General features: G+C 45.8%; 1 protein-coding gene across 6 annotated transcripts in view; it reads left to right on the top strand.

The window, feature by feature from the left end:
* The window catches only part of Ccdc57 (coiled-coil domain containing 57), a 114576-nt gene that overhangs the window by 56438 nt on the left and 31457 nt on the right, over positions 1-26681 (top strand). For 4 of the 6 annotated variants that reach the window (XM_042283237.2, XM_006987647.4, XM_076543946.1 and 1 more), the window contains 4 exons: positions 2577-2790; positions 8559-8680; positions 17418-17549; positions 18499-18718. In XM_042283237.2, coding sequence (XP_042139171.1) covers positions 2577-2790; positions 8559-8680; positions 17418-17549; positions 18499-18718 — 688 coding nt within the window. Of the gene's footprint in view, positions 1-1411; positions 2791-8558; positions 8681-17417; positions 17550-18498; positions 18719-26681 lie in introns of those variants that run through there. The other 2 variants (XR_013042009.1, XR_001579722.3) reach the window with 2 other exon arrangements.

The raw sequence follows: 26681 nt of genomic DNA, 5'->3' as shown, positions 1-26681 counted from the left end.
CAATATATTGGGGGACACAATATATCGCCACATTTAACTCTAGCACTTGGGAGGCAGGGGCAGGTGGATCTCTGTGAGTTCGAGGCCAGCCTGGTCTACAGAGAGAGTTCCAGGACAACTGGGGCTACACAGTGAAACCCTGTCTCAAGAAACAAACAAAAAAGAGTAGTCTTCTTTCCCCTGCCCAACCAAAGAGCCTGCAAAGCTGGCCACAGTTCTCTGTGGCACTGCCCACACAGGGACTGTGTGGAATGCCGTGGGCAGTGGGCAGGGCCACACTGCTCTCCTACACCGACCTCGGCTGGACCCTGCTGTTGAGTCGTGGCTTGGCCCAGGTTATCCCCTGCTCCCAAATCTGATGCCTTCCTCAACTCATTTCCAGCCCCAAGCCTTCCTGCCCTGTGCTGAGGTAGTGGGAGGAACCATCCCTGGGACAGTGTTAGCTGTGTGGAAGCTTTGACCCTGGCCTGTGAAGGAGCCCTCTGTATCCCATGGAGTCCACTGGCTTTGACCACAGCCCCCGAAGGACTCCAGTCTGGGCTTAGTGAATCTCATCAAGATATTTCTGCAGATTTCCTTCTGTCTAGACTTGCTAGCCTGTCACGATTGGGCCATAGGAGGCGGGAGGCGTTCCCAACCCTGGGACAAGTACCAAGGTGTGGGTTGCCATAGTGTTTGCTCAAGTGCCTGTGGACCAACAGACATCTCTGAGTGTGTCTCATGTTGTAAAATATTTATTTTATTTACTGGTTTTTCCAGACAGAGTTTCTCTGTATAGCCCTGGCTGTCCTGGAACTTACTCCATAAACTAGGCTGTCCTTGAACTCACAGAGATCCACCTGCCTCTGCCTCCTGAGGACTGGGATTAAGGGTGTGTGCCACCACGCCTGACACAAATAATCCCCCTTCCCCTAGACAGGGTTTCTTTGTGTAGCTTTGTGCCTTTCCTGGAACTCACTTGGTAGCCCAGGCTGGCCTCGAATTCACAGAGATCCGCCTGCCTCTGCCTACAAATAAAAATTTTTAACAGCTGTGCCCAGGGAAATCATTCCATATCCTCCAGGCAAGTGTGCTATCAGAAACAAGCTTACCTGTGTGGTCACACACAGGGTGCTAGGCCCAGGGTACCATTAGGTGCTGTGCCATACCAGGGCTGTCAGTTGAGTGAAGAGTCACTGTCCAGAGAGACAGTTTTTTCTCTCAGCGCTTTGTATTTTATAGAGCCCCAGGCCTTTGAAGTGACAGGAATCTCCTACTAGGCCAGTCCCAGCCTCCCTCCCTCTAGGTCAGCCCACCTCTCCTAGGATCTGAGTTCTTTGTATTCTGAAGGCCACTTGAGATGTGGGATGCTTGGGCCTATAACATCACTCTGGGAGCATTGTGCACTTACTTGCCTATCTTGGTCCTATAGGTCCACAGAACCTTCTCTGACCCCTCTGCTGTGTCTTTCTGTGAGCCCTTCAGTCCCTTGTGGCCTGCAGCATATGCCAGAAGTACCTGGATGCAGTCACCTACAGGTGCAATCACCCACACACTCCAGGCTACCTGAGGAACAGAAGCACCCAGAGGGCACAAGCACATGCCAGCCCTGGCAAGGAGGACCAGGGAGCCAGAACAGGGCATGCAGGGTGTTCCGAGGCATGGAGCTCCAGCACCCAGAATAGCAGCAGATTGTCATGACTTCTCATAACTGTCAAGAATAGGGGGACTTTGCCAGAACCTGGTCTTTCCCATGCCCCTATTCTCATCACAGACATCCTCTTATGCTGTGACTGTATTTCTGCAGTGTGTGGGTTGGCCCCAGGCCCTGGCTGGGCTGAGAGAGGGGCATATGGTGCTTCTAGGGTTTATGTCCACTTGACTAATGCTACCTCCTCCCCAGCAGCCCTTGCTTTCTCCTGTACTTTCTCAGGGAAGGGTGACCACAGCTGACCCACAAGGTGGAAAGGGAACTTTTAACAGGCAGGTGGATGAAGGGCATGCCAGCCCATGGGCAACAGGGGAGGACATTGAGAAGGTCCAGTCAGCACAGGTCAGAGATCAGAAGCAGAGGGCCCATAGCAGTGAGAAGTGGCTTGGCTACAGTGCCTTGTCTCCACACAGGGTTCAGGCTTCCCGGGTCTAGGGTATTGCTAGAGGCTAATGGGAGGCCTTTCTTCTTTCCTCCGGAACAGAGCCCAGTGCTAGTTGAGTGTAAGTTCTCATTGTCTCCACTTGAAAGACACAAGCTCAGGAGGAGCTTCTGGGGAAAAGGAATGCTCTGGGCTTACAGGGGCCAGGAGTGGGGAGACAGACTATGCGGCCCTCGCCTATTCCTGGGAGAGAAGCACCTCACTGAAGCCTGGGTGCTGTTCCCAACTCCCAGCTCAGGTAAAGCAGGGGAATAGCCACTCTACTGTCTTTCTTCTGGATGAATGTCACCAGTGAGCCCCCTAGCCATGGTGATTCTGAGAGGGCAGGTGAGCAGCTCGGAGGGCCGTAAAGTGGGCTACCCCACCAACTCCCAGCCTGTGTGATCTCCAGCAGGCTCTCTGGGGTGTCCCACAGGCTGTGTCTTGGTTGGGTTCTGTGTACAGGGTCTGACTGACTGGAGACTCACGGTCACAGAGGACCAGACGGAGCTCCCTAGTCTTCTCCAGGAAGGGGCACAGCTTCCACAGACCACATCTGTGCCACATCTGCAAAGGAAACTCAAGGACGCAGCTAGGAAAATACTCAGCCTCAGCCAAGAGAGGGAGCAGCTCCTGGAAATGGGGAACAGACTCCGAGCAGAGCTGGGCCGCCCTGAAGGTAAGTACCTGGGGGAGGGTGGTGGGCCCGGCCACAGTTGGCGTTATGCCAATGGGGAGGGAAGGTGGTGCCATGGCTCTGCCACAGGAGGCCAAGAGAGAAGTTTCCTGGCTTGCCTGCCACAAGCCTGGGGCCAGAAAGAGGGCTGCAGGCTGGCTTCACAGAGGCCACTGGTGGTGGAATGGAGCCAACCAGACGCCTTAGGCACAATCAGGGCTTCATCTCAGCACTGGGTGTCCCTTGACCCACTGCTACATCTGGAAGAAACAGCCTTGGAGCAGCTGAGGTCCTGTGAGGCAAGCAAGAAGGTGGTTCCAGGCCAGCCCCCTGTGGGTGTGCCCAGACAGCGCAGCCATGTCTGCAGAGACTCAGTGGTTTTCCTACAGAAGCGAGTGGTACTTGAGTCCCAGGATTTTTTGTTTTGTTTGTTTTAAATGTAAAACAGCTGGGTATAGCGGCTCATGCTTGTCGTCCCAGCACTCAAGGCGGAGGCAGAAGGGCCACGAGTTCCAGGGCAGCCTGGGCCGTGGTGTAAGACCCTATCTTAAAAGCAAGCAAGGGTAGAGAAGTGACTCAGTGGCCAGGAGAACTTGAAGTTCAGATCCCAGTGCCTACTGCAGGGTCCAGACCAAGACCAGCCAAGGAGCACAGCCCTGGGAATGTACAGATACAAATATATAAATATAGGGGTCCACAAATAGACCCTGTCTCTACGGGGCAGGCAAAGCAGATGTCCATTTGGACCACCTTTTCCTTTTTTTTTCTTTTTTTTTTTTTCAGTTTTGTGCCTGTCTTGGATCTTGCTCTGTAGCCCAGACTGGCCTCGAACTCACAGAGATCTGCCTGCCTCTGACTCCTGGGTGCTGGGATTAAAGGCGTGCACCACCACCCGGCTAGATTTATTTATTTTTATTGGTGTTTTGTCTACATGTATGTCTGTGTGAGAGTGTCCTCTGGAACTGGAGTTACAGACAGCTGTGAGCTGCCGTGTGGGTGCTGGGAATTGAACCTGGGTCCTCTGGAAGAGCAGCCAGTGCTCTTAACTACTGAGCCATCTCCCCAGCCCCTTGTTTTGTTTTTGTTTTGTTTTTTAAGTTTTATTTATTTCTTATTATGTATACAACATATATGACTGCAGGCCAGAAGAGAGCACCAGATCTCATTACAGTTGGTTGTGAGCCACCATGTGGTTGCTGGGAATTGATCTCAGGACCTCTGGAAGAACAGTCAGTACTCTTAACCTCTGAGCCATCTCTCCAGCCTGTTTTTGTTTTTAGACAAGGTCTCATATAGCTCAGGTTGGCCTCAAAAGAACTCTCTGTGTAGTCAAGAATGATGAACTTCTGAGCCTCCTGCCTCTGCCTCCCAGGTACTGACTTGGGTTACCAGCTTGCACTAACACACTCAATTTTCTATGGGCCGAAGATCAAACCCCCAGCTTCATACATGCTGGGCAAGCACTGCACTAACTAATATACATTCCTAGACCTGGTACCTAATGTTTTATTTAATCCAGCACAAGGCAGACTAATGCAGGAACGTTGTGCGTTCAAGACCAGACTGTGCTACAGAGTGAGACTCTTACATAAAAAACTAAGTCGAGGGATTAGAGCGATGACTCAGCATTAAGAGCACTTGTTGCTCTTGCAGAGAACCTGGGTTTGGTTCTAGCCCCCACTTGGTGACTCACAACTATCCATAACTGTAGTCCAGGATAGCCAATACCCTCTTCTGACCCCCACAGGCACCGGGCATGCGTGTGCATATATGCAGACAAACCACACATACACATAAAATAAAATGAAAAAAAAAAAACAAAACCCTAAATTTAAAAAAAAAAAAAAAAGCACAAAACAAAAATTACAAGGAAACAAAAATTGGAGCCAATCCACATTTTGGTGAAGATGCCAGCACCTCTTTGTTTTTCTGTTATGTATACGTTCACTCCTTCTAGTCCATGTGCACACCACGTTCATTTACACTCAGCTCACACCCTCATCCATAGACTTTTAGGTACACATTGTACACATAGCCTGCTTTTCCTCCCAACAGGGCATGCTGTGCCTCTGGAGTCATTAGCAAGCTGATTCCTAGAAGAGATGGAACAATGGCATCATTGATTTCTTCCTTCTTCCGGTGGTCTGTTGGTGGCGTCTGGGTTTCCTCTTGTCTGCCAGCAGCTTAGTGTCTGTCTCCCACAGACTGCTCTCTACACTTTTCTATGAAGCTATGAAGTGCTGGAAGAGACTTGCACAGCCAAGAGTTAGAATCCTCCTTTGGCCACAGGCCCACAGAAAGTAAATATTCATTACAAGATCATTATAGGTAAAACATCTCATTGTTTTACTCTATGTATCTTTAATTTTTGTGGGGTTTTCCCCATTTATATTTTATTATATTATTATACTTCTGATTTATATGCTAGGTATCAAACCCAGGGCCTTGTGCATGCCAGTTAAGCACCCTACCACTGAGCTACATCCCCAGCCCTGCTGATGAGAATTTGATTCATCATGATTTGGGGGAAACCTACCATGCTGGTGGCAGTGATGCCTGCCTGTGATCCCAGCACTCGGAAGGCCCAGGCAGAAAGGTCATGCATTCAGGACCAGCCACAGTCAAAAAGTAAAAGAGAAGCTAACTGGGGCCTCGGTCAGCTTTTTCCTGTGGTCACTGTGGACGTGGTTCTGCCCTCTAAAGCACATGTGCACAGTTGTCACATCTGCATATTTAGAAACTACAGTGGCTTGTAGCTAGAGTTTTCCTGCCTTGCCCACAGTCAGGACAAATCTCTGTCACCCGCCAGTCCCACAGCCGTTCAGACCCAACCAAGTAAACACAGAGACTTATATTGCTTACAAACTGTATGGCCGTGGCAGGCTTCTTGCTAACTGTTCTTATAGCTTAAATTAATCCATTTCCATAAATCTACACCTTGCCACGTGGCTGGTGGCTTACCGGCGACTTCACATGCTGCTGGTCATGGCGGCATCTGGCAGTGTCTCTCTGCCTCAGCCTTCCGCTTCCCAGAATTCTCCTCTCTCCTTGTCCCACCTACTTCCTGCCTGGCCACTGGCCAATCAGTGTTTTATTTGACAGACAGACCACCCCACAGCAGTGGCTCATGCATCCAGAAGCCTACTGCAAAAGTATATTACTTATGAAGAAATAGCTTTAGCACAGAACCTCACCTCATGAGCCAGTTGAATGAACTGTTACAAACCCAGTGTCCCCGTGCTGTGCACCCTCTGGGCCCTGGCAGCAGCCTTCTTCACTTGGCCTCTCAGACTCTATAAAGGCAGCTGCCTCCTTGGAGGAAACCTGACTTATAGTTCATCCTCTTAGGCATTTCTTTTCGCTGTTCCTTTAGCAAACATTTGTGAGCAGAGCCTTCCCGGTCTCCATGTCTGAAAGGAACCCTGGTTTAGCTGCTCTCTAGAACTCTCCTCCCAGTCTGTTTTTGTTTTTGAGACAGGGTCTCACTGTGTAGCCCAAACTGACCTAAATTCAAAATCCTTCTGCCTCAGCCTCCCACATGCTGGAATCACAGATAAGTAAGCCAGACTAGATTTCTGCAACCTTTTCTTCAGAGAAATTTCTCACATCTCCTGAACAGTCAGCTACCAGTCTGGTCTTGGCTCCTTGGTGAAGAGTCTATTCTACACCCACTGGACACTTCTGATCTGTTGTCTTCCAATTTTACATTGCTGTGTCCAGCTGGGGCTTAATTTGGTTTGTCCTAATAAAAATTCCATGTGGCTGGGCAGTGGTGGCACACACCTTTAACCTCAGCACTTGGGAGGCAGAGGCAGGTGGATCTGTGTGAGTTGGAGGCCAGCCTGGTCTACAGATCAAGCTCCAGGACAGTGAGGGCTGTTACACAGAGAAACCTTGTCTCAAAAACAAAACAAAACAACAACAACAACAAAAAACTAACACACACAAAAAAGTCCATGTGTTTCTGATCTCGGGATACATTGTTTTGTTTTGTTCTTCATACTCATGAAAATTTAGCCAGAGGGACTAGGAAAATGGTTCAGTGGTTGAGTACTTGATAAGTAAAGATGAGGACTGGAATTGAATCCCCAAATTCCAGTGGATGTGGTAGCCAGAGACAGGGGATCCCCAGAACAAGCTAGCTAGGGAGGTTAGCTGTATCAGTGAGCTCTGGGTTTGATTGACAGAGACTGCCTCAAGGAATAAGGTCAAAGGGCCATCAAGAATCATTTCTGCCAGTGGTGGTGGCCCACGCCTTTAATCCCAGCACTCAGAAGGCAGAGCCAGGTGGATCTCTGTGAGTTCGAGGCCAGGCTGGTCTACAGACTGAGATCCAGAACAGGCACCAAAACTACACAGAGAAACCCTATCTCGAAAAACCAATTAAAAAAAAAAAAAGAATTATTTCTAACATCAACCTTGGGCCTCAGAGTCCACATGCACACAGATGCATGCATTTCACACTCATCTATAACCTTTACACAAATGAAATAAAACCATGTATACACACTTAAGAAATGAAAAAACACAAAATCCAACCCTTGTTCCTTTAAATGCTGCTTCCAGTTTCTTTCTCGTCCTTGTGTACCTCACCATGGTAGGGTATGTGTTATTCATTAAGCGGCACTGTTTACCTTGTGAGAAAGGCACGAGGTACAACAAAACCCACTATAAGAGTTTATTAATGGAAGGGAACAGAAGGGATATGCATAGGCCTACAGAATGACAGTGCAGGAAGAGAGGGGAAGAATAGGTGAAACCTGCGTTTATAGGTCCCCCCCCCCACATGCGAATATGGGCTCACGTAGCTACGCCACACATGCACATAGATTACATGACCACACTGTGCAGATTACATGATCACATAGTGCACGGATTATGTAGGACATAAGGTCCTAGGATGACTAAGCATCTAGCCTGGCTACTGGACAGCACATGTGCGGTCCTTTTTAAATGCACGCACACACACACACACACACACACACACACACACACACACACACACACAAGATCATTCCTCAGTAAAAGAGCACAGAATCATTTATTACAGCCATGACTTTTCAGTTTCTGCAAATAAATTTTTCCCTACTTTTTTTTTTAGGTTTTTTTTAGATTTTATTTTATATTCTATGTATGAGTGTTTAGGCTGCATGTATATCTGTGTACCATATGCATGCCTGGTGCCTGAAGAGGCCAAAAGAGGGTGTTAGATACACCACAATTAGAGTTATACATGGTTGTAAGCCACTGTGTGGGTCCTGGGAACTGAATATAGGTCCTCTTTAAGAGCAGTAGATGCTCCAAACAGCTAAGCTATCTCTCTAGCCCTACCCCCACCCCATTATTTTAAAGGAGCTTTGCTGGCCTTATCCTCAGCATCTAGAGCAGCAGGGACTGCTCGTGTGTGTGTGTGTGTGTGTGTGTGTGTGTGTGTGTGTGTGTGTGTGTGTCCCTTGTACAGACAGATGCATACTTTGAGTCACTGCCCAGAGGCCTGTTTCAGTGACTGTTAGTAAAAATATGTTCCTTCTGCTGCTCTGTGCAGCTGTCTGAAGGTTAGTGTTACAGGTTAGGGTTAGGCTGGGAAGTTGTGCTGTGTGTCCCTGAGCTCTGCTGGGGAATGGTGTGTCTCAATTCACACTTGACCTCTGCCCCCAAGTTCTCTAGTGTAAAAGTTGCTTTGGTTTTGAAAAGTAGTTTGCTGTTCTTGTGTTCAAGAAATCCTGTATGATGTACCTGGGGAACCAACCCTTTCCTGCTCCTGTTCCCAGGGAAACTGACTCCTTGCCCACTTCCTTCCACCTCCGAGTCCCAGGACCTCCGTGAGGTCCCTGAGATGCCTTTGGACCGAGGCCAACCTTTGGGACAGTTGCAGCCCCACTCAGCAACTCAGGTAACTTCTTCACCTAGGAAATCTGTGTTGACATTTTCCTAAGCACGAAGTGTAGGTTCTCATCAGAGAAACTAGGGAAGACGGCAGGAAGACCTCTTGTCTCTACCGCCACCATGGTGCTGGCAGTGCCCAACTCTTCCTGCTCCTTTGCTTTTTATTTGTTTTGGTTTTTGGAGACAGAGTCTCACTATGTAGCCCAGGCTATCTTGAACCCTGGGCCCTCCTGCTCAGCCTCCTGGGTACAGGAATTACACAAGTGCCCTGCCATGCCTGGTTCCTGGATTTGTTTATGGTTTTAAGTAACTAATGTACATATGACTTACTATAGCTTTACCCATGTGGGTATTATATTTTTACTTTGTTTGTTTTTCAAGACAGGGTTTCTCTGTGTAGCATCCCTAGCTGTCCTAGAACTTGCTCTCTAGACCAGGCTGTCCTCTGCCTCCTGAGTGCTAGGATTAAAGGTGTGTGCCAGCACTGCCCAGGTGGTGTTATATTTTTAATCTTTACCAATATAAACTTTTAAATTTGTCTATTTAATAAAAAATGCCTTGGGGCCAGAGAGATGACTTGGTAGTTAGAGGTACTTGTTGCTCTTCCAGACACCTAAGTCTGTTTCCCAGTACCACCGTCAGGCGGCTTTCAGCCTCCCGTAACTAACTATAGCTGGGGGAGGCGGGGGGGGGGGGGGGGGGGGGGGGTGTCTATCTTAGTGTGACAAAGCCCCAGAACAAGAGCAGCTTGAGGAGGAAAAGGTTTAAATGGACGACCTAACCATAGTCCATCATGAAGGGACGTCAAGACAGCAACCTAGAGGCAGAAACGAGGCAAAGGCCGTGGAGTAATTCTGCTTACTGGCTTGCTTCTCATGGTTTGCTCAGCTAGTTGTTGTTGTTGGTGTGTGTGTGTGTTTTATTTATTTGTATTTTATATGTATTGGTGTTTTGCTTGCATATTTGTCTGTACCTTATGTGGGTACCTGGTACCTGTGGAGGTAAGAAGTGACATTAGGCCCTTAGGAACTGGAGTTACAGATGGTTATTAGCCACCATGTAGGTGCTGGGAATCAAACCTGAGTCCTCTAGAATAGCACCCGATGTAGCAGGAACCTTAAAGAGTCTTTATTAATGAAACAAACCCAGAGCCAAGTATTGGGGTGAACACTGGAAGATCAGAGAGACAGAACAAACCACAGCTAACCTCACCTGGCCAACTTCTCGGCTGATCTTGTTTCCTCAGACTGGAAGCCTCTGTGTCCTCATATCCGAATGGCTCTCAGCCAAATTGTGCTGCTCAAAACCTAAAAGCTTAACCAGCCAAATGCTTCTAGTTTCTGGTCCTCACGCCTTATATACCTTTCTGCTTTCTGCCATCACTTCCTGGGATTAAAGGCTCGCTTTCTGGGATTAAAGGTGTGTGTCACCATGCCTGGCCAGTTCCAATGTGGTCTTGAACTCACAGAGATCCAGAGGGATTTCTACCTCTGGAGTGCTAGGATTAAAGGTGTGAGTGCCACCATTTTCTAGCCTTTGTATCTAGTGGCTGTTCTGTCTCTGACCCCAGATAAGTTTATTAGGGTATACAATATTTTGGGGAACACAATACCACCGCAACCCAGTGCTCTTAACTGCTGAGCCATCTCTCCACCAATTAGTTTGCTTTCTAATACAATCCAGGACCACTTGCCCAAAGATGGCACCACCCACAGTAAAATGGACAGGACCCTCCCACATCAATTATTAATAAAGAAAAATGCCCCCACAGACTTGCCTACAGGCCATTGGAAGTAGACATTTTCTCAATTGAAGTTCCCTCTTGCCAGATGACTCTAGCATGTATCAAAAAGCTAACCGCAATTGACCCCTTATCAACTTGACACAATAATACATCAATATTAAGCTATAACTTTTTCTTTCTTATTTAGTGACTGTTAGTAAATATGTTCCTTCTGCCGCTCTGTGCAGTTTTCTGAGTTAGGGCTCTGGGTTAGGAATTTAGGATTAGGCTGGCAAGTTGTGCTATGTATCCCTGAGCTCTGCTCATGTTACTATCAATAACACAATATAGTATACATGCCAACATTCAAAAGTCTCAGTGTTTAAAAATGTAAATGCTTTAGTTGGGTGTGGTGGGGAACGCCTTTAATCCATCACTCAGGAGGCAGAGGCAGGTGGATCTCTGGGTTCTAGGCCGGCTGTTCTACAGAGTGAGTTCCAGGATAGACAGGGTTGTTACACAGAGAAACCCTGTCTTGAAAAACAAAACAAAAAGTGTAAACACTAAAAGTTCAAGAATTCCTTTTAAAAACCCAAATTCTGTCAACTATAGGATTCTGTAAAATAAAAAAACAAGTTACTTTTTACTCTAAGAGTGAGGATCCTGGGGCATTCACAATCAAATCAAATCAAAACCAAATTCCAACAGTGTAAATAATTTATTATCTATTGTCCGGGGTTCATTCACAATCTTAGGGGCTTCAAACGGCTTGGGAAGTTCCACTTCCTCAGCTCTGCCATCTACAGCACACCTAGTTTGTCCCAAAGGCTCAGTCTTTTTTTTTTTTTTAAGAGATTTTTCTATTCATTTTACATACCAACCACAGACTCCCCCATCCTCCCTCCTCCCATCCCCCAGCCTTCCCCCTCAACCCACCTTCCATTCCCACCTCCTCCAAGGCAAGGTCTCCCATGGGGAGTCAGCAGAGCCTGGTACATTCAGTTGAGACAGGTTCAAGCCCCTCCTCCCTGCACCAAGGCTGTACAAAGTGTCTCACCGTAGGCACTAGGTTCCAGAAAGCCAGCTCATGCACTAGGGATGGGTCCCGGTCCCCACTGCCTGGGGGCCCCCTAAACAGTTCAAGCTAAACAACTGTCTTGCTTATCCAGAGGGCCTGGTCCAGTGCCATGGGGGCTCCTCAGCTACCGGTCCACAGTTCATGCGTTTCCAGTAGTTTGGCTGGTTGTCCCTGTACCTAAAGGCTCAGTTTGTTCCACTCCACAGCAGCTGCGATCCTTGGTGGTCCTGTTACACCCAGTCCACTATGCACCACAAGGAAGGAGAGAGGCAACACTTAGGGGTTCCAAAGATTTTAATGAATCACCACATAAGGGGATCATTGATCGATCAGGGCTGCAGGACAGGGACTCAGGAGCCTCATTTCTCCTGGCAGCCCTGAGCAGGGGCAGAAGTGGGATTTATAAGCACAAAAATCACAAATATTGTTGCCAAGTTACAGTTACATTTTTCACCAATCAGGAGTCAAAGATTAGAGGCTTTCCCTGTGTTCCACCATGGTCAACCGACACACAGTGCAAGCCTTTCAGTCCAGCCAATCAGACTGATTTGCTCCTTCTGTTGTTAGGAACAGCCATAATGTTTCTAGAGAATTAAAGATGCACAACAGCTCTTTCTGTGCTTTAGGGAGGAGGTGGGTCAGCCGCTGCAGAGTCCCCTAGGACTTGAGAACCTGAACTTTATTTCACCCTGCATATAAAATGGAGTCTGTAAAATGGCAGTACTTAGGCCAAGGTGCTTTTGCCTGCTCCCTTCAGCCATCCCATAGTCCTGGCATCTCTGATATACTAGGGTCTCCACAGCAACTGGGCTGCATCTTCACCAGTGACCTTTCTTGGCCTCTCTTTAGGGACTCTGACCCTGTTTCGTGTTGTCAAGCCTCAGCTGCTCTTCTTGATGGCTTCAGTCCTGAAGCTTTCATTGAGGCAGCATATTCGCCAGTGGCCTCCCCTGACCTCTCACAGGGTCAAGCCTCATCTACCCTCCATGACCCCTTGAATCCTGTAGCTCTCATGCTGCCAAAACCAGTAACAGGTGGGAGATTTTTATACATTAGCAAGTTTGGCTGCCAGCTTAAGCTGCAGCCTTGGGCCACAGAGCCATAGCTTCTGAGTGCTAGCCCTAAGGAAATACTTCCCAGAAGATAGATTTCACCTAATTTATGATGCGGATCCCTCCCTCCCTCCCTCTCTCCCTCTCTCCCTCTCTCCCTCTCTCCCTCTCTCTAAGGTTTTTTGAGTCTGTGTTTCTCTGTGTGGCCCTGGTGGCCCTGGCTGTCCTAATACTCACTCTGTAGACCATGCTGTCCTCGAACTCAGGGATCTGCCTGCCTTTGCCTCCAGAGGGCAGGGATTAAAGGCGTGCATCACCACTGCCTGATACTGGTCTCTTCATCACAGTTGATTTTCAGCCTTAGCTAACCAGCACTGGTTTTCCAAATAAAACAAAGGTTTCACCTCAGAGGTGCTGATCTCTTCATAGTCACAGCTGATCCTAAAGCCCCAGCTAAAGAAAAACCAGAGATTCTTAATTTAAAGTATTGCATGAATGTCCCTGATAGTCTTTGAAGGACTCTCAGACTTCCCTCTGAAACTTCACAAGAAGGGGAAGAAAAGGTTTATTTGACTTTCATGTCTCAGTCACAGTCTTTCATGAAAGGAGGAAATTAGAGGAGGAACCTAGAGGCAGAAACTGAAGTAGGAGCCGGGTGGCGGTGGCGCACACCTTTAATCCCAGCATTTAGGAAGCAGAGGCATGTTGATTTCTGTGAGTTTGAGGCCAGCCTGGTCTACAGAGCAAGTTCCAGGACAGCCAGAGCTACACAGAGAAACCATGTTTCCAAAAACAAACAAACAAACAAACAAACAAACAAACAAAAAACAAAAAAAAAAAAGAAAGAAAGAAAAAAAAGGAGGAGAAATAAGGTAGAGGCTGTGGAAAAATGCTGATTTTTTAGCTTGCTCCACAAGCCTTACTCAGTGTTCTTCCTTATACTACTTGCTGTCAGAGGTGTTACTATCCACAGTGGACTAGGCCTTCCATATCAATCATTAATATAAAAAAAAAGTGCCTCGGACATTACCAGCCAGTCCAGTGAAGGCATTTTCTCACTCGAGCTCCCTCTTCCCAGATGATTCTAGCTTGTGTAAAGTTGACAGAAAACTACCCAGCACAGGATCCAATGTGCTCTTTTGGCTCCTGCAGGCACCCATACACATAGGACATACACACCTATAGTTACAGACATATAAGTAAAAATAAATCTTTAAAACTTTTTTGTAATTTTTTTTTAAGACAAAGTTTCTCTGTAGCTTTGAAGGGCCTAGAACAGTTTAGACCAGGCTGGCCTCACAGAGATCTGTCTGCCTTTACCTCCCAAGTGCTGGGATTAAAGGCCTGCTCTACCACATCCAACTTTTAAAATTTCTTATAGACAGGCATATTGGTTATGGTCAAGGATTGGGGTGTAGCTCAGTTGCAGAGCCCTTGTTTAGTGTGTGCAGGAGGCCCCAGGTTCCATCCCCAATGTTCAAGGTCAACTCCAGCCATTCTCTTCCTTTCACCTGATAGAGACTTTCTGTCACTCAAAGAAGTGTCTTCTTCTGGTGTGGTGGCACCCACCTTTAATCCCAGCATTTAGAAAGCAAGAGCAGTCAGATCTCTGTGAGTTTGAGTCCAGCCTGGTGAGTTCCAGGCCATTCAAGGCTACATAGTAAGACCCTGTCTCAAACAAAAACATACTTTCCGTCCTTAAGTTTTACCCAGAACAGCTTCATGACTTGCAAGATATCTGTCCTCCGTTAGTCCAGTGTCCAGCTGCTCACGCAGACCTTTAGCCGAGGTTGGGGGCAGAGGTTGTACCTCACTAAAATCTGAGGTCCATGTCTCTGCCCGGGAATGTCCATACTGCTTTGTTCTTCCCACGAGTTTCAACAACTTGCAATTTATACCATTGACTGGTGGAGCAGCAAGCCTGTGCCTTGGAGCTAATGTGTACAGCAGGGGTTATTTGATTTTTGAGACAAGAGTCTTGCAATCCTCCTGCCTGGGCTCCTAAAGTGCTAGGATTACGGATCACCACTCGGGACCATCTGATTATACCTTTTAATTTACTAATGACTGGCTCCTTTAAGGCTATGGAAATTTTTTTTTAATCTCAGTACAGATTCATATTTGTTGAATAACTACAAATATATGCTCCCAGAAGGAATTTGCCTTTTCAGTTTACTTAAAATAAGTTAAAAGAAAGAAAGCCGGGCTGGAGAGATGGCTCAGAGGTTAAGAGCACTGACTGCTCTTCCAGAGGTCCTGAGTTCAATTCCCAGCACCCACATGGAGGTTCACAACCATCTGTAATGAGATCTGGTGCCCTCTTCTGTATACATAATAAATAAATAAACCTAAAGAAAGAAAGAAAGAAAGAAAGAGAGAGAGAGAGAGAGAGAGAGAGAGAGAGAGAGAAGAAAGAAAGAAAGAAAGAAAGAAAGAAAGAAAGAAAGAAAGAAAGAAAGAAAGAAAGAAAGAAAGAAAGAAAGCCAGCCATGTAGAGATGGTTTTGCCCTGGGGTGATGTAAATTCTAAGTTTATCCCCAGCAAGGTGAGAACAGCAGCTTTGGGCCAGGGAGCAACATGCTGACCATCACTGGTGAGGGCCACTGAGACTGTGAGGCGTGGTAGGGGTAAGGGCAGAGCTAAAATGTGAAAAAAGAATACCAGAACATCAAGAGAAAACATCAAGGCTTAGCCTGAGCAGCTGAGTGGGGAAGAGGGGGACAAGTTGGAGGCATTCCTTCTCCATTCACACCTGTGGCCAGCCTGAGGCCACACACAAAGAGCACAGGCCAAGGGAAAGAGCAGAGTCAGGACAGGGCAAGACCACCCAGGAAACAGGCCGAGAGAACAGCCGGGGCACTTGGAGGTCAGTTGTTTGGTCAGAGAAGAAACTGAGCAGGACTGGCCAAAGAAGGAGGGCAGGCCAGGTGTTTCCCCAGCAGACCACGCTCCCCACGGAGGAAACTGTAAAGGGAGCATTGAACAGGAGGCTGAGCCCAGAAAGGCCCAATTCAGAGTGGAGGGTGCTGCTTCCACACTACTGGAAACTGGGGCATCGTGTGGCACATGCTCCCTCCAGACCCTCCATGGGCCACACAGGCACACGTACACCCACAAACGTGCTTCTACTCCTGACCTGTGAGAGACGATCTTGAATCATGGGGGAGCTTCCACTCCAACAGTTGGGAATTTTCAGTCACTTGCACTAGTCTTTGCCCAAACTTCTCAGATGTGTGTTGTCAGAAGAAATCTTTCCCACATCAAGTAAACCAGCCTGCTGTCCATTGCAGAGAAACATGCCTGTTATCTGACTACTTCTTCCTAGTATAGTAAATACTTTATTAAACTATTAATTTCTTCCAAACTATAAAACTACATTTGTTTATTACATCTACTGAAATAATGTAAAACTCTAGCAAAGAAACCAGGCATGGTGGTACTTACCAGCACTGGAGACTGAGACAAGAGGATGGAGAATTTAAAGCCAACTTGGGCTACATAGTGAAGCCCTGTCTTCACTATGAAGAAGCAGAAAACAAAAAACCAAAACAAACAAAAAACAGCTGGAGAGATGGCTAAGTGGTTTAAGAGCACTGGCTGCTCTTCCAGAGGACTTAGGCTTGATTCCCAGCACCCATGTTAGCTCACAACCATCTGTAACTCCAGTCACAGGGGATCCCATCCCTCTTCTGGCCTCTGCGGGTACCAACCATGCACATGATACACAGGGGCATACATTCAGGCAAAATACCTATACTCATAAAATACATATATATTTCCATATATGGAAAAGGACTTCCAGTCTCTTTCTTGTTGTTTTGTTTGAGACAGAGTTTCTCTGTGTAACAGCCCTAGCTGTCATGAAACTCACTTTGTAGACCAGGCTGGCCTCGAAATCACAGAGATCTACCTGCCTCTGCCTCCTGAGTTCTGGGATTAAAGGTATGTGCCACCACTGCCTGTTTATTTCCAGTAGTAAATGCTACCTACAGAGTAAGAAGATACTAAAAGAACACGCTGAAAAGAATTACATGCTGGCCCTGATGGTGCACGCCTTTAATCCCAGCCTCTGGAAGCAAAGGCAGGTGGATCTCTATGAGTTCTAGGCCAGCCTGGTTTACAAAATGAGTTTCAAGACAGCCAGGGCTGTTACACAGAGAAACTCTATCTTGAGAAAAAAAAAAGAAAGAAAGGAAGGAAGAAAAAAAGAAAGGAAGGAAAGAAGGAAGAAAGATATGATTACATATATGTAAGGATAAGAGAAACAGGGTAAAAACAGGAAGAGGAAGAAAGCCAGGGGTCAGTGAGCTGATGGAGCTGATAACCACTAGCAGCTGAAGAGCTCTAAGCTAAGCCCAAAAGCATGTGTGTTGGGTGTGTTCACTACTGTGTCCACTAGAGGATAGCCAGAGAAGTCTGCACCCTCTCCCACCCACTGCTCTGAGTTCTGCACAAGTCCAGCTGCTTTTTCCTTCCTCTTTTTTTTCACGATTCCTTTCATATCCCTTATCTGGTTCTCCTTGATGTCCCCTACCTCCTCTCCCATTGACTTCTCTGCAGAGCGTGGATGGAACCAAGCCCGAGAGGTGCTGTCTTGGGCTGGGCTTTACTTAAGCCAGGGCCATGCAGGATGCCCTGCTCTTGGGGAAGAGACTTCTGCATGGATCACAGCTTCCTTCCCCAGAAGGCTGTGAGAGGCACTTAGGCCAACTGGAGGGAGCTGGTTGAATCTGTTCTGTGTAGAAAAACAAACATGTCCTTCCTTTAAGGACTGCCACCAAATGAAGAGTCGCTAGTCCCAGGATTTGGGGAACATTTATTCCTAATCTTGTGGGGAAGCTCATATACCAATGATATCAGTTCCTGAATTTCTCTTGACTTTTCATGACAGGACCCCAGGCACACCAAGAGAAAATGTGTTTCTGAATATACAGGGGAAAAGCAACCCCATTCTGCCCAAGTGGTCAGCAAAAACCACACCCCACGAGGCCACAAGACAGGCGTGGCATCAAGACCTGCTCAGGTACAGCCAGGTGCTGGGGTGCAGTGGTTTCTGGGGGTACATATGGGAGCTGGAGTGTAGTCATAGGGTTATGTGGATACTGGGGTATAACCAGGCAGGGTGTTCACACACACTTGAATATGGAAATTGTGGGAACTTGAACACTCAGGGCACCTTAGGAAAGGTCATGCTGCTCTGATGTCTGCCATGGACTTGTGGGGGGCAGGGAGGAGGGGGGGTAGTGGCGGCGGTGGATGGAGGAACACAGAGCCAGGGCACCTAGTGTACATTCACCCCATGGTGGCTTTCACACTCTGGTAGGAATAACAGCTTTCAAGGCTCTGTCCCCACACCTGTATCCTGGACTCACTTGGGCTTCAGACACTCAGGTGAGCCTGGTAGTGTCAGTCAGCACTATGGTGATATTTTATTCGTACTGAAAAATGATTTTAATTTTATGTTAATAAATAAAGTTGCCCTGGGGTCAGAGCTATTAGAGCCATAGCAAGAGCGTGGTGGGTAGAAGAGCTAGGTAGATTTCTGTGTGTTCAGGGATACAGCCAGTATTGGAGACATACGCCTTTAAGACCTGGAGGGAGGGCGGTACTCACAGGCAGTGATGAGGCAGTCATGTGGTTGGGTTTACAACCAATGAGAAGGCAGAACAGAAAGACTATTTAAACACAGACAAACAGGAAGTAGCGCTCTCTCGGGGAAGCTAGGAGCACTGCAGGAGGTAAGATTTTATCTCTGAGCTCTGACCTCTCGGCTTTCTCTTTTACATTGGCTCTGTGTTTCTTATTTTAAAAAGACGATTGGTTACATCTACACAGCACTGCTGGTGTTCTGTCCCCATCTTGAGAAGTGTCCTGGTCCCCTTATCCTGAGGGGAGCTGGAAAGGAGAGCGCTAACATTCCAAGGCTAGAGAGAGGTTGCTGTCAAAGATAACTGTCCTCTTAACTTTCACAGAAACAACACAGAGTCCCCACAGAGACTTGGAAGTCAGTTTATCAGAAAGAAAATAGGTCTCCAAAGCTACCACCACAGGCTCAAGAAGTCCCTGAGGAAAGTGACCACCATACCCACAGATCATCTTCGTTGGCCAGCAGTTCCCTCCAAGATACCTGGAGGCTGTTAGACCTGGGATCCAGCCCTTCAGGCATCCCTTCACAGGATGACTCTGCTGCAGGTAGGAGAGCTGCCTGCTTGACTACTACCAACAGGGAGGGTATGGTACCAAAGGGGTGGGAATAGTGTGGCTCCAATGTTCTGAAGAGACTGGAGTTGGTGTGTTGAATTCTTCTACCCTCTCCATCTCCCAGGCCTGTGGACCTCAGTTCTTATATGAGCCAAAGTGTTCCATGGTATGTATCATACAGCCCTGCAGGTCAGAAATGGTGTCACACACTGTGTCCCCAGGCTCCTTAGGATGGGAATCTACTTCTTCACAGTAGATTCTGGGTGGATGCTCTGCTTCTCTGGAAGAGCCAGTAAGGATTGCAGTGAAATTCTTAGGAAAATTTCTTTAAAGGACTTGCTTTGGGGCAACTGTTTGAGATGACACCAAGCAAGAAGGGTAGAGGAAGAAAAAAATGATTTCAAAATCTAAGTCAGACAAAACCAAAAACAAGGCCTGGCATGGTAGTGCACACCTTTAATCCCAGCACTCAGGAGGCAGAAGCAGACAGAGCTCAGTGAGTTTGAGGCCAGCCTGGTCTATATAGTGAGTTCCAGGATTGCCAGGGCTACATAGAGAGACCCTGTCTCAAAAAGGAAAAAAAGAAAAAATGATAGCCAGAGACACTGAATGAGGTGCATGATCCCGGTGTCCATCTGGTGTGAGCCTTGGACGTGTCCTTCTCTTGGTCACAGTCTGCTCCACTGTGCAGCTATGTCCTGATGTCTTCTCCAGCAATTGTGTTTAGGTCATTTCCAGTCCTTTGCCATTACAAATAAGATGATGGTGAATACCCTTGGATATACGCTAAAGCACATATTGTATGTTAAATAAGAGAGTTCTGAGATGAGCATGTACACATGCTCTGGTCCTAGCTACTCGAGGCAGTGAGATAAGAGGATCCAGAAGTTCAGTACTTCCCTGGGCACATAGCAAAATCCTGTCTCGGGGGGAAAATTTTTTTTTTTCCAAAAGAGTTTGCTTTTTTTTTTTTTTAAGAAAATTTTTTAATTACTATTAAAACACACACACACACACATCACACACACAATCACACACACAGTGTTTTAGTTTAGTTACTTTTCTGTTGTAATGGTAAAACACTATGACAAAGTCAACTTATAAATGAAAGCATTTAATTTGGGGCTTACAGTTTCGTGTTAGAGTCCTTGATCATCATGGCAGGGAGCATGGCAACAGGCAGGCAAGCATGGTGCTGGAGCAATAGCTGAGACATCACATCTTGATACACAGCCAACAGGCAGAGAGTGCGAACTGGGAGTGGCATGGGCTTTGAAACCTCAAAGCCCCACAGTGACACACTTCCAACAAGGTCCCACCTCTTAATCCTTCCCAAGCAGTTCCATCAACTGGGGACCAAGTATAGGCTTCAAACATACATTCTCATTCAAACTACATTTATATATTATATACCATATTTATATATACTAAAAAATGCATATATATTATTTACATATGTGGTATATTGTGTACGTGCGCCTGTGTGTGTATGTTTGCATGTGTGTTTTGCTAGGGGAATAAGAACCTACAGTCTCTGTGGACTCCAAGCAATATCTGCCAAAGTTAGAAATTCATTCCCTTTTTTGCCTTTGTCTGGCAACTGAGGCCTAGAGCATATTAGGCAGATACTCTACCACTAAGCTGTATCCCCAGTCAGGAATTGGTTCTCTTCTTCCTCTGAGAGTCCCAAGGATTGAATTCAGGTCATCAGGCTTGGTGGCAAGTACATTTACCCACTTATCATCTTGACACCCTTTTCTTTTCTTTTTTAAAGATAATGTTTCTAGAAAGGGCTGTTTTCAAACTCCTTGTGTAGGTAAGGATTACCAACTCCTGAGTGCAGAGGTCATAGGTATGTGCCAGCATTTGTGGTATATACAGTGTTGAGAATCAAACCCATGGCTTCTATATACTGGGTGCTCACTCTAATAACTGAGCCATGGTGGTGGCACACACCTTTGATCCTAGCAGCCAGGAAGCAGAGGCAGGCGATCTCTGTGAGTTCAAGGCTAAGCCCAGGCTACAAATCGAGTTCCAGGATGGCCAGAGCTCTTTTTTTTTTTTTTGAGTAAAACCAAAACTTATTCTAAGCTACAGTCATCCTAGGGTCCCTCCTGCTAGGGTCCCTGGTTCTGTGGTTTGCAGTCTGATTGTTCTTTGCTTTATATCTAGTATCCACTTATGAGTGAGTACATACCATGTTTGTCCTTCTAGGTTTGGGTTACCTCACTCAGGATGATTTTTTCTGGTTCCATCCATTTGCCTACAAATTTCATGCTGTCATTGTTTTTCCTCTGCTGAGTAGTACTCCATTGTGTATATGTACCACATTTTCTTCATCCATTCTTCAGTTGACAGGCATCTAGGTTGTTTCCAGGTTCTGGCTATTATGAATAGTGCTGCTATGAACATAGTTGACCATGTATCTTTGTGGTATGATTGAGCATTCCTTAGGTATATGCCCAAGAGTGGGATGGTTGGGTCTTGAGGTATATCGATTCCCAATTTTTTGAGAAACCGCCATAATGATTTCCCCAGTGGTTGTACAAGTTTGCACTCCCACCAACAGTGGAGGAGTGTTCCCTTTGCTCCTCATCCTCTTCAACATAGACTGTCATTAGTGTTTTTTATCATAGCTATTCTGACAGGTGTAAGGTGGTATCTCAGAGTCAATTTGATTTGCATTTCTCTGATGATTAAGGATGTTGAGCATTTCTTTACATGTCTTGCAGTCATTTGAGATTCTTCTTTTGAGAATTCTCTGTTTAGCTCTTTAGCCCATTTTTTAAATTGGATTGTTCAGTATTTTGATGTCTAGTTTCTTGAGTTCTTTATATACTTTGGAGATCAGTCCTCTGTCAGATGTGAGGTTGGTAAAGATCTTTACCCATTCTGTAGGCTGTCTTTTTGTCTTATTGACCGTGTCTTTTGTCCTACAAAAGCTTTTCAATTTCAAGAGGTTCCATTTATTAATTGTTGTGCTCAGTGTCTGTGCTACTGGTGTTATATTTAGGAAGTGATCTCCTGTGCCAATGCGTTCAAGTGTACTTCCTACTTTCTCTTCTATTAAGTTTAGTGTAACTGGATTTATGTTGAGGTCGTTAATCCACTTGGACTTGAGTTTTGTGCATGGTGACAGATATGGATCTATTTGTAATCTTTTACATATTGACATCCAGTTATGCCAGTACCATTTGTTGAAGATGCTTTCTTTTTTCCATTGTATAGTTTTGGCTTCTTTGTCAAAAATCAGGTGTTCATATGTGCGTGGATTAATGTCAGGGTCTTCAGTTCGATTCCATTAGTCTGTATGGCGGTTTTTATGCCGGTACCAAGCTGTTTTTATTACTATAGCTCTATATTAGAGCCTGAGGTCAGGGATGGTGATGCCTCCAGAGGTTGCTTTATGATACAGGATTCTTTTAGCTATCCTGGGTCTTTTGTTTTTCCATATGAAGTTGAGTATTGTTCTTTCCAAGTCTGTGAAGAATTGTATTGGGATTTTAATGGGGATTGCATTGAATCTGTAGATTGCTTTTGGTAAGATTGTCATTTTTACTCTGTTAATCCTACCTATCCATGAGCATGGGAGATCCTTCCGTTTTCTGATATCTTCTTCAATTTCTTTCTTTAGAGACTTAAAGTTCTTATCAAACGGGTCCTTTACTTGTTTAGTTAGTGTTATTCCAAGGTATTTTATAACATTTGTGGCTATTATAAAGTGTGATGTTTCTCTGATTTCTTTCTTGTCCCTTTTATCATTTGTGCATAGGAGGGCTACTGATTTTTTTGAGTTGGTCTTGTATCCTGCCACTTTACTGAAGGAGTTTATCAGCTGTAGGAGTTCCCTGGTAGAATTTTTAGGGTCACTTATGTATACTGTCATATCTGCAAATCATGAAAGATTGACTTCTTCCTTTCCAATTTGTATCCCTTTGATCTCCTTTTGTTGTCTTATTGCTCTAGCTAGAACTTCAAGTGCTATTTTGAATAAATATGGGGAGAGTGAACAGCCTTATCTTGTTCCTGATTTTAGTGGAATCGCTTTGAGTTTCTCTCCATTTAATTTGATGTTGGCTGTAGACTTGCTGTAAATTGCTTTTATTATGTTTAGGTATGTACCTTGTATTCTTGATCTCTCTAGAACCTTTATCATGAAGGGGTGTTGGATTTTGTCAAAGGCTTTTTCAGCATCTAATGAGATAATCATGTGGTTTTTTCTTTCAGTGTGTTTATATGGTGTATTACATTGACAGATTTTTCATATATTGAACCATCCTTGCATCCCTATGGCCAGAGCTCTTACACAGAGAAACCCTGTCTCAGAAAAAAACAAACAGCCAAAAAACAAAAAAAAAAAAAACAAAAAAAAAACCCTGAGTTAATCCTTACTTGCCCCAGCACTCTTCAAGTCTGTAAACCGATTTCACCAAAACAAACAAACAAAACCATGGTCTCATGTAGCCCAAGTTGGCTCCAAACTTGCTATAAACTTTCCTACCCTCACTGCCCAAGTCTGGGGTTATGGGCATACACCACCATGCCTGACAAAATATTTTTTTAGAGACAGGGTCTCTCTACATAGCCCTGGCTGTCCTTGAACTCACTATATAGACCAGACTGGGCTCAGACTCACTGACATTCACATGCCTCTTCCTCACAAATGCTGGTATTAAAGGAGTGTGCCACCACACCCAGCCAAAATAGAATTTTTTTAGTGCCTCACACTTAATCATCTGGTTCAGTATTTAATGTCTAGTTCAGTATAAACTGATTTCTAGTCATGTACAGCCTAAGAGCTTAAATTGACACTCCACTGAAAATAGACAATTCCAGTTATTCCAGGGTCATTTGTTCAAGGTTATCATAAATCAGCTCTTGTAGCAAAGCTCTCCACATAAGGACCTAGAGACACTGGGTCTCAATGACTGTGCTCAACAGGTTTAAAGAATATAGGATAGCAAAGCTGGGCATGGTGGCACATACCTTTAGTCCCAGCACTCAGACTTAGGAGGCAGAGACAGATCTCTGAGAGTTCAAAGCTAGCTCAGCCTGCAAAGGGAGTTTAGAACAGCCAAGGCTACACAGCGAGAGTCCATTTCAAGAAATAAAACACAAACTGAGATAGCAATAGGAAAATAGATCCAAGAAAGAGGGTATAAGGAAGAAAGATCTCTCAGGAAGCCTAGCAAATCACACACAGAATAATGAGACCCACAACCAGGAAGTTATAATACTGCCAGCACCAAAGGGAAGTGGGTAGGTGCGTGTGAATGCAGGTGCCCTAAGGAGGCCAGAGGCATTGGATCCCCTTGTAGCTGGAGTTACAAGAAGGTTGTAAGATGCCCGATGTGGGTGCTGGGAACTGAATCCTGGTCCTCTGGAAAAGCACTTACCTGCTGAGCCATCTCTCCAGCCCCAGTGCTATCCTTTTGAATGAGACACCAGTGGACAGACTGATCTGACTGATCAGCACAGGGAACTGAAAGGCAGCACAGACTGGCCTGGTGCATTCAGGGAAGAGGGTGGAAGCACCATCAGTGACAAAGAAGCCTGCATCACCACCAACTGTCTCTCATGAGAGTTAGCCAAATACAAATGTATGTGATCTGACAGTCACCCATGTGTCCATCCTCTGCTTCTCAGCCCTCAAAAGCAGAAGACCCATGCAGAGTCCTGACCGTCAGCAAACACAACTGGTATGAGTAAAACTTTATTTACAAAAGCAAGTGGCTAGCCAGGCGGTGGTGGCACACACCTTTAATCCCAGCACTCAGGAGGCAGAGCCAGGCAGATCTCTGTGAGTTCCAGGCCAGCCTGGTCTACAGAGCGAGATCCAGGAAAGGCACAAAGCTACACAGAGAAACCCTGTCTCGAAAAAACAAAAACAAACAAACAAAAAAAAAAAAAAAAAAAAAAGCAAGTGGCAATGTAACATTCTGTTCCTTAAACTAGATGTACAGGACCTTAAATTATTATTATTATTATTTTTTAAAGATTTATTTATTTATTATGTATACAGCATGTATGACTGCAGGCCAGAAGAGGGCACCAGATCTCATTACAGATAGTTGTGAGCCACCATGTGGTTGCTGGGAATTGAACTCCGGACCTCTGGAAGAGCAGTCAGTGCTCTTAACCTCTGAGCCATCTCTCCAGCCCCAAAATTATTTTATTTTTATTGTTCTTTCAACTATGTATAACATGTGCTTAATGTTTTTGTTGTTTGTTAGTTTTATTTTACTTTGTGTTTTTGAGACTGTATCTGCAAGGATTATGTCCTTAATTACATCACCAACCTACAAGCCTAAAAAGCGGATGTGCTTTCTCTGTGTTCTCTTTTTCTGCACTCTCTCCTTCCATATTGCCCCCTCACCCTCTCTCTCCCAATAAAGCTCTAGAAAGGTAACCATGGCTCATGACTCTTCCGTCACCGATACATCCAGCGCTCTCCTCCATCGGCCGCTTAACCAACAGTATCTTGTAGCCAAAAGAGCCAAATATAGGGGTGAAAGCCTTGGAGATCAGGGAAATAGTGAGAGCCACCAACCGCCTTTCCTTACCAGCTCTGTAGCTTCCAAAATGCCACAACTTCCTGTCTACCCAGGTTCTTATTGCCTTGCTGTTCTGCCCTTTCATTGGCTCTTAGCCCAGCTACCTCACTTCCTTGTTACTGCCTGTCTATACAGACCTCCAGGTCTCTGTGGTTGGTACTGGGATTAAAGGTGTGTGTCACCACGATTGGCTGTTCCTAGTGTGCTTGGACACACAAGAGACCCTGCCTGCAACGTGATCAGATTAAGGGCGTGTGCTACCACTGCCTGACTTTTGTTTATGGCTTGATATTTTCTCTGATCTCCAGGCAAACTTTATTTATTAACATACAAATAAAATGTCACCACATTCCAGCACAAATAAAATATCACCACAGTATCTCACTGTATATTTCTGTCTGGCCTTCAATTTGCAGTGATCTTATTCTGCCTCCCAAGTGCTGGGATTACAGGAATTACAGCAACCACACCCGGTTGCTTTAAAGAGTGAGGAAGTGGTTAGCCCCACAAATGCATCAAGGATAAGATAGAGAAGTGACTATGGTGATATTTTAATTGTGCTGAAATGTGATTTTATTTGTATGTTAATAAATAAAGTTGCCTTGGGGGTCAGAGCTAATAGCAAGCCATAGCAGAAACTGGGCGGTGGTGGTGCACACCTTTAATCCCAACTCTTCGGAGGCAGAGCTAGGCAGATCTCTGTGTGTTCAAGGATACAGCCAGCATGGAGACACACGCCTTTAATCTCAATATCAACCATAGAAGACCTGGAGGTCTGTACAGACAGGCAGTGACAAGGAGGTCATGTGGTTGGGTTTACAACCAATGAGAAGGCAGAACAGAAAGTCTATATAAAGACAAACACACAGGAAGTAGGTCTCTCTTGGCTGAAGAGGACAGCAGCAGCAGTGAAGGGTAAGGTTTTTAACTCCTAGCTCTGACCTCTTGGGCTTTCATCTCTGCATTGGCTCTGTGTTTCTTATTTAACAAGACGGTTACTTCTACAAAGTGACCCTTGTTTTATTTTGTTTGATTTTGTTTTTGTTTTTGTTTTTTTTTTTTTGAGCCATGGTCTTGCTATGTAGCCCTGGTTAGCCTGGAACCTGCCCCAGTCTTCCTGCCTCTGCCCCTCGGTGCTAGGATTATAAACATGTGCTGCTGTGCCCCAACCCCTGAGTTTGCCTGGTGTAGATTGTTAGGATCCTGCTCTCACTCTTCCGGGTCTAACATCTTACGTCATTGGGGGCGCAGGCGACTGCACCCCTGCCTTAAAAAGCCGGACACAGACCCCCACCCTCTCTTTTCTGTTTCCTCTCTGCTGTCTGCTCTACCCTACTTCCCAACCCCGCCAGGCCTGGCTTCTCCCTCCTAACCCCTCTTCTTTCTAATAAAGCTCTTTC

Source organism: Peromyscus maniculatus, chromosome 8, assembly GCF_049852395.1.
Source record: "Peromyscus maniculatus bairdii isolate BWxNUB_F1_BW_parent chromosome 8, HU_Pman_BW_mat_3.1, whole genome shotgun sequence".
Taxonomy (NCBI): Eukaryota; Metazoa; Chordata; class Mammalia; order Rodentia; family Cricetidae; genus Peromyscus; species Peromyscus maniculatus.
Note: the sequence above shows the minus strand (reverse complement) of the source record. Positions and strands in the feature narration are given on the sequence as shown.